This window comes from Hyperolius riggenbachi, chromosome 4 (assembly GCF_040937935.1).
Source record: "Hyperolius riggenbachi isolate aHypRig1 chromosome 4, aHypRig1.pri, whole genome shotgun sequence".
In the NCBI taxonomy this organism is placed as follows: Eukaryota; Metazoa; Chordata; class Amphibia; order Anura; family Hyperoliidae; genus Hyperolius; species Hyperolius riggenbachi.
This window is the reverse complement of record NC_090649.1, coordinates 464,668,556-464,682,283: the sequence shown is the minus strand read 5'-3', so window position 1 is coordinate 464,682,283 and position 13,728 is coordinate 464,668,556. Positions and strand designations below refer to the sequence as shown.

The following is a 13,728-nucleotide window of genomic DNA, read 5'->3' as shown; positions in this document are numbered from 1 at the left end:
TGTATTTTTCTGATCACTGTATGACATGAGTATCTGTCTATAAATTTGTACCTGTTAGAATGTTTACGGTGAATATGGTTATTGGGTTGCTTGAAGTTCTAGTTCAGGCTAATTTTTTAGCCAGTGATCCTCTGGGACACGGGTCCGAGCTATCAAAAACCTTCTGGGAGGTTGGGATTCGAATTCTATTAGATAACCCATCCTGACCAATGAGCGAATGTATGTGCTGCGACTGCTTTTACTTCAAGTAAAGCTGAGTACACACGTCCGATAACGATCGTTCGAAAATGGACGATAACGATAATTGGAACGATAAACGTGCGTTTCTAATTTTCCAACAATCTTTTTTTTTTTTAACGATCATTATCGTTCAATCTGGCCGATCCAACCCTGCAGATTTTTTTAACAGATAATTGTTCAATCGTAGTGTGTACAAAGATCGTTCGATAACGGTTATCTGTGATGTTCTACGCATATTTGTAATTTCGGAAGTTGCCCACTCCCTATATATACTCTCGTTAATTAGGTACACGTTCCATACATTGAAAAAGCCATCTGTAAACGTCACTTCCTATATTCTATTCGGCACTAGTATTACTTGATCGGCCACTTTTTATGATACGTTTCCGCTGTACGAATGTTAAATGTATTTATCTCAGTGGGAAGTACATTATTTATCTTGTAAAACGTACGGTTCACAAAACAAACATCGTTACATGTGTACTGTGTCGGCCGATTTTTTTTAATAGCGTCACTTCCGTTTGCGCACGCATTTTTTATTGGTCGTAGTTCAGTACTTTTTAGAAAAATTGTTCGTGTGTACACGGTTGTTCGTTACGATTATTCACTTCTCATTTTAATATCTTGCATACGTCACGAATCGTTTCTTACGAACAAAGTTACTAAGGGGCAAAAAACCCCAAAGACTGGCTGGCAAGTGGGTGGTCGATTGACAAAGTTCAGCGTGTATTGGAGGGAGGCAGTAGGAAGCCCATACATTCACTCATTGGTCAAGATGGGTTATCGAATAGAATTCGAATCCCAACCTCCCAGAAGGTTTTTGATAGCTCAGACCCTTGTCCTAGAGGATCACTAGAACGAAGGTTACCCGGTGAACCCTTTTTTTTTTTTTTTTTTTAATCTTATCCATATTATGTGGAACATTTCATATAAACCATCTTCGTGTTATTGCTTTACTAACTGGCTGGCTGTGTTTGCAAAGACGTCTTTCTATGCTTAAAAGTCCTGGCCAAAAGTTTTGAGACTGTCAAAATTATTAGTTTTTACAAAGTTTGCTGCTAAACTGCTTTTATATCTTTGTTTCAGTTGTTTATGTGATGTACTGAAATATAATTATAAGCACTTTATACATTTCAAAGGCTTTTATTGACAATTACATGAGATTTATGCAAAGAGTCAGTATTTGCAGTGTTGGCCCTTCTTTTTCAGGACGTCTCCAATTCGACTGGGCATGCTCTCAATCAACTTCTGGGCCAAATCCTGACTGATAGCAACCCATTCTTTCATAATCACTTCTTTGAGTTTCTCAGAATAAGGGCTCTTTTCCACTATGAAATGCGATCGCGATTGCGATCGCGATTCCGATCGCGATCGCGTTTCAATTTCCACCATGCGTTTGCGATTGCGATTGAGCTACTATACTCATTATAGTCCAGCTCAATCGCATACAAAACGCGGCAGGACGACGATTGCGCTTTGACCAAAATCGCATCGCAATCGGATCGCACTAATGGAAATTGCTGCTGCAGTTTCCATTAGTTTAATGTACCTTGCGATTTGCGATCAGAAGCAAATCGCAGGCTAGTGGAAAAAGGCCCTTAGTTGGTTTTTGTTAGTCCACCCGCCTCTTGAGGAAAGACCACAAGTTCTCAATGGGATTAAGATCTGGGAAGTTTCCAGGCCATGGACTCAAAATGTCAACGTTTTGGTCCCCAAGCCACTTGGTTATCACTTTTGGCTTATGACACGGTGCTCCATAGTGCTGGAAAGTGAATTGTTCTTCACCAAACTGTTGGATTGTTGAAAAAAGTTGCTGCTGGAGGGTGTTTTGGTACAATTCTTTATTCATGGCTGTGTTTTTTTTTGCAAAATTGTGAGTGAGCCCCACTCCCTTGGATGAGAAGCAACCCCACACATGAATGGTCTCAGGATGACATAATCTCCAGCCTTGTGCTAGTCAACATTCTCACCTGACGATTACTGAATGATCTCAGCAGGTCCTTAAATAACAATGAAATGCAGTGGAAAGGTTTTTTTGGGGGGTGATTCAGTTAATTTTCATGGGAAAGGACTATGCAATTCATCTGAACTCTGGAGTATATGCAGATTGCTATTATAAAAACTTAAGCACCAACTTTTCTAATCTCCAATATTTTTGACAGTCTCAAAACTTTTGACCAGGACTGTATGTCTGATGCTGCTTTCTTAGAGAATCTATGCTGCTATTTGTTGTTCTCCCCCCAAGCTGCAGTCTCATGCAGACCTCAACATTGAAGGTATAGTAATAACAAAAACAAAAAAAGTATTAAAGGTGTTGAGTTAATGGAGTCCCTGGCTTGGGCTGCAGCATACATTCTGGGATTGAGAACAAATGTAAAATGCATGATCACCACTCACCTTCTTTGTGCATTTTAGCCTGAGGCAAAGAGAGGGACAGGCATGTAAAGGAAGTCTGGGGAAGCAGCCTTTTTGTGTCACACGGGTCCAAGCTCTGAAGTTCTGCAAAGTATTCAGTGAGTTTATGCATTCAGTATCATGGCTCCATTCTTGTGAAAGAAAATAAAACCATTCTTTATACCCCCCCCCCCCCCCCTCCCCTCCAAGAAAAAAAAGTGTTTCCACAGAAACTGGGATAGGAATCAGGAATCAGAATAGATTTTAGTTACCAAGTACAGGATCATACAAGGAATTGTTGGCAGTACGGAGCAGCAAACCTTCACGGACAAGAACATACATTAAATAGGTACACATGGAAGACAGACTTAGAATACAATTAAAACGTGATTATACAGTTTACAATATACAATTTGCAGTGCAGCGTGGATAGCTAGATACATTTCTCAGAGTAGGAAGGCAAGGTGGGAGGCTGATTTGTGGGCCAGGACATCTTGGGGAAAGAAAGTGTTCCTGTGTCTGGAGGTCGTAGTGGGGATAGCTTTGAAGAGACGCCCCAGTGGGAGTAGCTTGAAGTAGCAGTTGCCAGGGTGGGAGGAATCTTGCAATCCTAGCTACTCTAGATTGCAGTCTGGAGTGGTGCAGGAGCTCTGGTGATGGGGGGGGGGGGGGGGGGGGGGTTCCGATGATCTTCTCTGCAGACGTGATAACTGTGTAGTTTGTGGTTGTCCCTGGCGGAGGGCTGAGTACCATATGAACAGCCATTGTTTGTTTTTGTTTGTTTTTTTTTTGCAATCTGGAGGAGTTACCATCCCACCTTAGGTCGCTGGATGGTAGGATAGGAGGCGATCAAAGGGATTTTTGTATTGATGATGATGTATCCCCAGAGAATACAAAATGTACTTAGAGTGCAGATTTACTTTCAGAACAGGTAGAATTTTGTTTAGCTTCAGCCAAGTATCAGTAAATAGCTGTGGGTGGGGCTTGTAATGTTTCCAGGTGCTTTCTATGGGAAGAGTCACCGGCCCCGCCTTCATCCATCTACTGTTGCTTGCTGAGGGAGAGCTGGAGAATCCGGTTTCTAGGGGAAAGCAGGCAGCAGATTGTTGAGGGGTAGCTTGAGAGCTAGATCAGCTTTCTATACGCAGAGACTGGCCTTTACTTTTACTTTAGACAGTAATACTGCATAAGGTGCAGCACGGTGGCGTAGTGGTTAGCTCTCTCGCCTTGCAGCGCTGGTTCCCTGGTTCGAATCCCAGCCAGGGCACTATCTGCAAAGAGTTTGTATGTTCTCTCCGTGTCTGCGTGGGTTTCCTCCGGGCACCCCGGTTTCCTCCCACATTCCAAAAACATACGGATAAGTTAATTGGCTCCCCCTAAAATTGGCCCTAGACTACAGTACTTACACTACATAATATAGACATATGACAATGGTAGGGATTAGATTGTGAGCTCCTTTGAGGGACAGTTAGTGACAAGATATATATATATATATATATATATATATATATATACTGTACAGCACTGCGTAATATGTCGGCGCTATATAAATACTAAAAATAATAAATATTAATAAGGTAAGTGAAATCTGCAGTATTTAGTTATGCTGAACATGTAGATTTCCTGAAGATGAGGGCGACTTATTTAACGTATTTAATTTAATTCAAGAAAGTCAAAAGCTACGGGAATTCTAAAATGCTCTCTGTTTGGAAATAGGGATGTCTGTGCACTTCTTAAAACTGGTCTCTTTTTCTTATAGGTAATCAATGAACTTAAAGGCAAGAAGATTGAGGATGTAATCGCTCAGGGTAAGTTCTTACCTTTTTCAACGGTGTGGTTTCGGTTTGCCCTAGATTTCTAGCGTCTTCTTGACGTCGTGACTTAACCATATTGCGTTATTACTGAGTTAAGCATGCGCAATAGAACTTTCATTCTCTGAAAACAGCTGATGGACCGCTGATTTCAGAGACGTGCCCAGCCGGAAGTTCTGATCAGGGATGCACCATTCTCTGTACAGACTGCACTGTTACTTTAGTGCTGCAGAAAGCAATAGCAGAGACAGGAGGGGGCAGAACAACTTGCCTCCTACTGTCTCTGCTAATGCTTGCTGCCTCACTAAAGTAATGGTGCAGTCTGTACAGAGAATGGTGCAGTCCTAATTGGAGCATTTTGCATATGTCTTTGAAATCCGCTGTTTTCAGAGATTAAAACATTCTATTGTGCATGTGCAATGCGGCGCTAGCGTTATCACCAGGGCTGGATTTCTGGGAAGGCCAGGGCCTTGGGCAGCTGCAGCCTGGGGGGGGGGGGGGGGCACCTGGACATGAGAAGGGCTGCTACATCTGAAAGAAGTCTGCAAATGTAAAGCAACACATGAGTAGGGAAGGTGATGTCCAAGAGAGCTGTGCATGAAAGATAGTGGCTGCTGTACAGGAATATATGATGTTAGGAAGTGGGACATGGAATAGGAGGGATGCTGCTGCACTTGGAAGGAGAGCCCCAATATACTTAGCCTAGAGGCGAAAAAAGTATACATATTGGCCTTGTAGATCACTTAATATGGCTATGACATAACGTTAAAGGAAACATCAAGCATTTTAAGCTACCCCAGATCTACTTACCCGGCGCTTCCTCCAGTCCCTGCAGCCGACCTGTCCCTGCAGCCGACATGTCCATGCTAATAATTCTTGGCTGCTTGATTTGATTGGTCCATTTCCAAGCTACACAGATATGCCTAAAATGTGCATGAGATTTACTAGCATGTCATTGACCATCCTTACAAACAAGCACTACTGTAATAAACTTTATACAAGACTACATGGCCGATTTCTAACAGTGTATTGGACTTAAAAATAATAAGCTGTAGCTTGAAGGCGTAGCTGCAGGGATGTACAACTCAGCACACAAGCGATTTCCATCTATTTTTGCGGATCAGAACCAGAACGTATACTGTACAAACGGAATGGATGTGAAAGGATCCAATGTTAACCTATGGATCCATTCACATGCGTCCGTTAGTACGGATACATTCCGGTCCACGGATCTAAATACTGCTGCAGGCCCTAATTTTCCGGACCGTTCTGCCCGGCGGAACGGATCCAGACAAAAAATACTGCAACATTGGGGCAATGGGAAACAGAATGTTTCTTCACACTAGTGAAGAAACTGACTGTTTCACGGGGGATGGGGGCATGTGCCGGCGCGAATTTAGCGACGGGAGGGTGCAGCAGCCGGGCGGGTTAGTGAGGGAGGGTTTATAAATACCTAATTTTCAGTAGTAGCCGGCGGTAGAGGCTTCCGTCTTCCGCGTCATGTGACTAGTCACGTGAAGCACTGTGTAGTCACAGCGGAAGAAGAGGAAGCCTCTACCGCCGGCTACAACGGAAAATTAGGCATGTATTTGCTGAGTGAAAACGGATCGGATCAATCATTGATCAGATCCGTTTTCACTATGTGAACCGGGCCACGGACTGAGCCATCCGGATCCGGTGAAGCGGAGACCGGATCCTTTTGGGTCAGAACGCTAATGTGAAGCGGACCTAACAGTCTCTTAGCGGCGCTGTACAGACTAACCAGCAAGCTCATGGTGACCCAGAACTCATTGGAGTGTGTAAGGGACTACAATGGTCCTAAAAGCCCCCTTACTAAGATGTTAAGAAAAACAAAAATTTGCTTTCTTAAAACAGAAAGAATTTGCGATAATTCAGGTTGGAGTGAGCTTGAGATGTCTCCTAGAGCACCACTGCTGAATATATGCAAATTAACCATTGTACCCTTAGAAGCTAAACACACCTCCAGAACCGCTGGAATGCAATGATGTGTCAGTCTCTTAGCGGCGCTGGGAGACTGATGGCAGAGCTCCGTCATCCATGCGGAGATGCGCACGCATCCTGCAAATCCCCACTCCAGGACTTGACCTGGGGCTGCTGCCTTTGTCACACCCAATGGCGTTAGGCAGACTCAGAGAGATTTAAAAAAACGCTTTTTACCTTATATTCAACAGGGGCATGTTTGCCCCTGCTAAAACGCCGATATCCCGCGGCAGAACGAGGGGTCTTTACACCCTAAATCCACTCGGTGGTGCTCGGGGAGCGCTTCCTGTAGAGGCAGAGCTAAGCCCTGCAGCTCTGCCTCTCAGCGCATCTGTTAGCCCTGATCGCCACCTCTCTCCCGCCCCTCAGTTTTCAATGAGGGGCGGGGGAGAGGCGGAGATCCACCGCTGATAGACGGTGCATGGAGGCAGAGCTGTGGCTCATAGCTCTGCCTCCTAGAGCAGCAAAATCCACGACCAAGAAAGTTGTGGATTTTGCAGGGGGGGGGGGATTTGGGGGGTAAAGACCCCTCGTTCTGCCACGGGATAACGGCGTTTTAGCAGGGGCAAACATGCCCCTATTGAATATAAGGTAAAAAGCAATTTTTAATCTCCCTACAGAGTCTCTTTAAGGGGGTTAAAGGACACCTAAACTGAGGGATATGGAGGCTGCCATATTTATTCTTCTTAACAATGCCAGTTGCCAGGTAGTCCTGTGTTTTAAAGGAAATAAAAATGGCAACCTTCATATCCCTTTCCATGTAAAAAACGTATAGCGCACATCCAAGTACATTTTTCCTTCTAAGGTTCAAGTGCAGACTCCTATCTGGTGTGTACAATCCTCCACCATAGACACCCAACAGCATGCAGACTCGCCAGATAATTTGGCCACTATTAGATTGGCCAAATGTGCACATATCCAGGAGCCTCAGGATCCTGGTGCACTTCTCCACAAAGGATTACCAGATTTTGTCCCAGTGTCATGCAGCTTGTAGCAGACACAGACAGCACCTCCAGCAGAGAGTGGACACAGGTAGAGCTGCTGCAAAGTCTGGAGGAACAGCTGATTCACAAGGGGGGGTCTCTACGCCATGTGAGGGTCCCCCAAACACACAGCTCATTCCTCTCCTCCTTCCCACTCAGCATTCACACACCTGGCTGCAGGGGGGCTTCTCACCTGGATGGGGGGAATACACATTGTCCAGAGCAAGAGCCCTCCTATCATGTCCTCAGTGCAAGCTGGGGGTGTGGCCTCCTCTCTATGGCTAGGAGTCTGCACTTAAACCTCAGAAGGATAAATGTACTTGGATGTGCGCTATACATTTTTTTTTACATGGACTGTGAATGGGTCTGCCAGACCTGGTTGCCGTGCACTCCGTTGGACTATGTGACTTTTTACTGTAGCGCTTTGATATAAATTTTACTGTTCATATCCCTTTCGTTTCAGTTGTGCTTTAATGTTGGTCATTTTCCTTATTGCCAGAAAAGGTATATTAAATAAAAATCTGAATTTAGAGAATTAGTTTACCATCTGTATTTCTGTAGATAAAATAAAGTTGGCAGGTTGTCGGTGCTGGCTTTTGACTTTTTTGGCTTTCGTGGTTTTTAAATAAACCACTCTTAGAATTCTAGAAAGTATTCTCATTTTTCTGCACACGTTAGTATATTAACCACTAAGGATACACTCCTCTTCACCTTCTTGGTTTAAGGTCCATCCTAATACCCACAGGTTTGGTTATTGAACCTGCTGAGTTTCGCTTGTGGACCAGAGTAAATGAGAGGCACTTTAACTGGATTTTTCCACTTTTGGGAAGTTCTCAGAGGAGGCCTCTCTAGACACAACTTTAGTTGGTTCTGGTAACAGCATCACATATGTATGTATAAACATGTTCCTGTTACACAGAGCCGAATACTATATATAGTTTCTAAAACCCCATACACACGCTCAACAGCGGCCTTTTATGCAGCACAATTATCAAACAACTTTTGTTGTGAAACAACCAGAAAAAGTTGCTTGCTATTCAAACAAGTGATCAGACGTCAATCCAACTGTTGGATGTTGTGTTATCAATCTTATCAGTTGTGTGAACAATGGCAATCAATTTTTTTCTGGTTGTTTCGACTTGTTTCACAACAAAAATTGTTTGATAATTGTGCTGCATAAAAGGCCGCTGTTGAGCGTGTGTATGGGGCTTAAAACATAGCTCACGTGGCAGGAGATAACATGGGTACATATACCCCTAGGACTACTAAGAACCTGTTTGTGTTTACTTTTTTTATTTATTAATCTTTTTTTTTTAAAAAGCGCTAACCTATTAGACGGCACTGTACAATAGGTAGGGGAGTCAATACAACATTAAACAATGTTAAACAGGGACATTATAGTGTGCAACAATGGTACACAAAATGGGTTGCTTTTTTATTTACAATTTATTTTATGCATTGTAAATGTTAATGGCCTAATGTTGTCTTTGTGCAAATGAAGCAGTCAAACAGGAAGTCGAATGTAGCTGTGACAGTTCGAGTCTGCTTTAACCCCCCTGGCGGTATGAAAAATTCCGCCAGGGGGCAGCGCAGCAGGGCTCGCTACATGATAGCCGCTGCTCAGCGGCATCCCCCCGCCCGCTTCGATCAGGAAATCCCGTTCAAAGAACGGGATTTCCTGGAGTGCTTCCCCCGTCGCCATGGCGACAGGGCAGGATGACGTCACCGACGTCGGGACGTCATTGGGAGTCCCGAACCACCCCTCGGCGCTGCCTGGCACTGATTGGCCAGGCAGCGCACGGGGTCTGGGGGGGGGGGGGGCGCGCCGCATCAGATAGCGGCGATCGGGCAGGGGCCGGCGGCGATCAGAGTGCTGGCGCAGCTAGCAAAGTGCTAGCTGCGTCCAGCAAAAAAAAAAATTATGAAAATTGGCCCAGCAGGGCCTGAGCGGCACCCTCCGGCGGCTTACCCCGTGTCCAGCACGGGGTTACCGCTAAGGAGGTTAAAGGGGTTCTGTGGAAGGTTTAAAAAAACTAACAAAAAAAAGCTGACACTTACCTGTAGGGTTGCAACCGTATGAAATTCCACGGTATAACCGTCAAAACAAATACCATGGTATACGGTATTAAACAATTATTTGGACCCGGGCCCCATAGGTAGCCAGGGATAGGTGTAGCCAGAATTAGGTAGCCGCAGCATAGGAAGCCAGGAATAGGTGTAGCCAGGATTAGGTAGCCGCAGCATAGGAAGCCAGGGATAGGTGTAGCTAGGATTGGTGCCCGCAGTATAGGGAGCCAGAGATAGGTGTAGCCAGGATTGGTGCCTGCAGTAGAGAGCGAGGGGGGGAGGGGGGGGGAGCAGCAGCAGGGGGTACTCTCCAGTATGTGAAAGTTTTTTTTGTTTTTTTTTTTTTTTGTTTTTTTTTCTGCAGTTGTACTGAACCATTTGTAGTTACAAAGATCTGTTGTGAGTTTTGGAACGTGATATATATGTAATCTTATTGTATCTGTTCATTGACAGGTAACACCAAGCTGGCCAGCATGCCCTCTGGAGGTGCCGTGGCCGTTGCCTCTGGATCTGCGGCCTCTGCAGCCGGTGGATCTGCTGCCCCAGGTAATGTCCTGCAAGACGGCCTTACAAAATGGCCGTGATCAGACATGCAATGATAAAGTCCCGTTGTGAAGATGGGATTTTCCACTTAAACCACATTAATGGGGGGGTAAAGACCTCGTATGCCTGTGGGGATGCGGCGAATCATCTTTGCTCTTAAAGAGAACCAAAGACTAAGCACCTTCATGTATTTTACCATATATATCAATGGGGGCATGACAGTAAACACCTACTCTGCTCTCTGTTTCTCTTTTACTACTCAGTCTTCTTATCAGCTCTGATAAAATCCCTGACTGAGCATTCAGTCTAGCTTTGCCCCTGATTGATTATAGCTGAGTCAGTCTTCTGTGATGTCTTTTCAAGCCCAAGCCTGCCGCCTTCTGGCTCTGCTTTCCTGCTATCCTTGTAGCAGGAATGCAGAGCTTGAAAAGACATCACAGAAGACTGACTCAGCTATAATCATTCATAGACTGAATGCTCAAAGACTCCTCCGTTTATGCAACCTCCGACTCCAGGTACCCAAAATTGCTCTGACTCCATCTCCTCGATTCTGATTCCTACTTATCAGTGCTGTGGAGTTGGTACAAAAATCCTCTGACTCCACAGTATATGAAACCACCAACTTTGTCTCCATGTACCCAATATTGCTCCGACTCCACAGCCCTGTCTCTGCCTATCTCAATTATGAAGTAGGTAGCAGAAAGCACTTTGGATTGCCAGTGTATTTTCAGCAGTGTTATTTCATGTAGACCGAGAAGGTATGCTTAGAGAATTTATAACTAAGTCAAGGAGCAGATTTAATGCTTCTTAATGGGCTCTATTCACAATAAGCAATTTGGTAAAATCTTTTTGATCACTAAAATACTGTACCTCCTGTGGTATTTAACACTTTTTTCCAAATTCACAAAAGTTTGCCCCCCATGAGGCAGAAGTTCGCTAATTTACCGAACAAACATGCCTCAATTCACTGAGCCCTGGTTGGAAAGTGTCACTTACCAGCCTTCTAGCAGGGCAGCAGGGAGATTTGTGTGTGACTTGGATGTTTTCCAGACTGCATCCTGTCATCCCTTTAGATGTGCTTGTCCCACCAGGGGGAGCTGTGCTAAAATACAAATATGCACATCTAAAGGGATGCAGGGATGCCTGCAGAGTTGTCAGCTTGTCTCTGCTTTGATACACTGAAAGACCCACCTGCATCCCTATTGCATCCAATCACAGTGAGAAGCAGGCTGTGTGGCTCTCCCTATTGGCTGGCTGTCTAGTTACCGCACAGAAACCGCATGGGGAGAGCAGGTTATCGGCTGCTGTGGGCTGGAGAAAATTACTGAACACTTTTGGCCGGTAAATAACATGCGGAAATCTTTGAATTGACATTTCTTGACATTTCCTGAGGTAATTGCCACACTAGTACGGGAACAGTGATTTTTCTGTGCAGTGATGGGTGTAGTGACTTGTAACTTGGGAAGGTGATCAGTAAAATCAGCTGCTTAACATGTCCCTGTCCTGTGTAGAGGAGAGGCAGGAGGCTTCCCATAATACCCAGAGCAACAGCAGTTCTCCCAAAAAATCCACCACAGCTTAATCCTTGGCCATGGTAATTTTGGCTGTCAAATGGCTGATGTCAATGTGAGGCTTAAAGAGACTCTGAAGCGAGAATAAATCTCGCTTCAGAGCTCATAAATAGCAGGGGCACGTGTGCCCCTGCTAAAACGCCGCTATCCCGCGGCTAAACGGGGGTCCCTTCACCCCCAACCCACCCCCCGCAAAAGTGTGTCGTGAAAAGGTCGCTGGCTGTCTCTTCCTGGAGGCAGGGCTAACGGCTGCAGCCCTGCCTCCAGTCGCGTCTGTCAGCGGCGCATCGCCGCCTCTCCCCCGCCCCTCTCAGTGAAGGAAGACTGAGAGGGGCGGGGGAGAGGCGGAGATACGCGCTGACAGACGCGCGTGGGGCAGGGCTGCGGCGGTTAGCCCTGCCCCAACCAGGAAGCGCTCCCCGGGTGTATCGAGGGGGATTTGGGGGTGAAGGGACCCCCGTTAAGCCTGCTATTTATGAGGTCTGAAGCGAGATTTATTCTCGCTTCAGACTCTCTTTAAAGGGAACCCGAGGTAAAGGAATATGGAGGCTGACCTGTTTTTTTGTTTCCTTTTAAATAATACACATTGCCTGGCTGTCCTGCTGATCCTCTGCCTCTAATAGTGTAAGCCATAGATCCCAAACAAGCATGCAGATCCTATGTCTGACAATATTAGCTGCATGCTTGTTTCAGGTGTGGGATTTATACCCTACTAACCAGAAATATCAGCAAGACTGCCAGGCAACTGGTATTGTGTAAAAGGAAATAAATATGGCTGCTTCCACAGGCCCTATACCTCAGGCTCCTTGTAAGTTTATCTTCCGTATGGCAGCCTGTGAGATTGTTGTGAATACTGCTTGTTATTGCATAAGGATGTTAACAAAACGGTTTGCTTTTCAGCTGCTGAAGAAAAGAAAGAAGAGAAGAAAGAGTCGTCTGCTGAGGAATCCGATGAGGACATGGGATTCGGCCTTTTTGATTAAATCCAGCTCCTTTTACAATAAAACCAAAAAAGACTTTTCTGAGCTTTGGTGTTTTTGCTTTCTGAAAATAAAAGGGCATCATGGGGGGGGGGGGGGGGTTACAGCTTCTGTTTGCAGGGAGTGGGTTCTGCTTTCCCCTCTAGTGGTTTAGAAGGATCATATAAGCACCAATTGGATTAGAAAGTAATATAAGCCCAGAGGGAAAAATACAAGATCCTAAATCCGTGGGGTGTTTATTGAACAGCTCTGCAGGAACAATTCCACAACCATCCTGAATGAAATGCCAGGATGTTTGCATTCTGCTAGCTGCAGCTATTGTGGAGTCTGGGCCTCACTGATGACCTCACCACCACTTATGCTGGGAATCCACCATGCAATTTTCTGTTAGATTTACCTGCCAGATAGATAAAGTTCAACATGTTGGAAATGTATCTATCTTACCATCTATCTGCCGAGCAATTAGGCATTGTTCTACTCAGCAGGAGATAAACAGAAGACAATGCACCAGAGGTAATGACCATTCTCTAGAGAAAATAATCGATGCATTCTAACACAAAATCTAACAGAAAATTGTATGGTGTATTACAGACCTGTGGTTCATTGATAACACTGTGTCCATACAACACATACCCAGCCGCCTGCAACTCGCAGAATACCACACTGAGGATCATAGGAATACTTCCACAGGCTGCATTTTGTGAAGATACCAAAGAGTAAGACTGATAACAGGACGGTGCAAGGAATTCTTGTCTGGTACCAAGAAGGGCAGGCTCTGAAATTGAGCTTGCATTGAGAGTGCTTTAAAGAGAATCTGTACTCTGAAATTCTTACAATAAAAAGCATACCATTCTATTCATTATGTGCTCCTGGTCCCCTCTGTGCTGTTTCTGCCATTCTCTGCTGCAAACCTGGCTTGTAATTGCCAGTTTTAGGCAGTGTTTACAAACAAACTAACCAGCTTCTAATAGGCTCAGCTAAGCAGAGTGTGTTAGTCACACAGAGCCTGCAGGGGGTGTGTACAGCTTCTAGCTAATCACAAGCAGCCCTGCACATTCCAGTCTGACTGCCTCAGCCTGACTGTGCCGACTATAGAGAGAAGATTAGATCATATAACAGAGATAACACAGCTACTGTG

General features: G+C 45.0%; 1 protein-coding gene across 1 annotated transcript in view; it reads left to right on the top strand.

Annotated features, from left to right (window-relative positions):
- LOC137570982 (large ribosomal subunit protein P2-like) overlaps window positions 1–12,635 on the top strand; it is an 18,200-nt gene extending 5,565 nt beyond the window's left edge. The window contains exons 3-5 of the mRNA XM_068279679.1: window positions 4,394–4,442; window positions 9,950–10,042; window positions 12,511–12,635. Of these exons, the coding sequence (XP_068135780.1) occupies window positions 4,394–4,442; window positions 9,950–10,042; window positions 12,511–12,593 (225 nt within the window). The 3' untranslated portion in view covers window positions 12,594–12,635. The remainder of the gene's footprint in view (window positions 1–4,393; window positions 4,443–9,949; window positions 10,043–12,510) is intronic.
- Window positions 12,636–13,728: the final 1,093 nt, after the last annotated feature.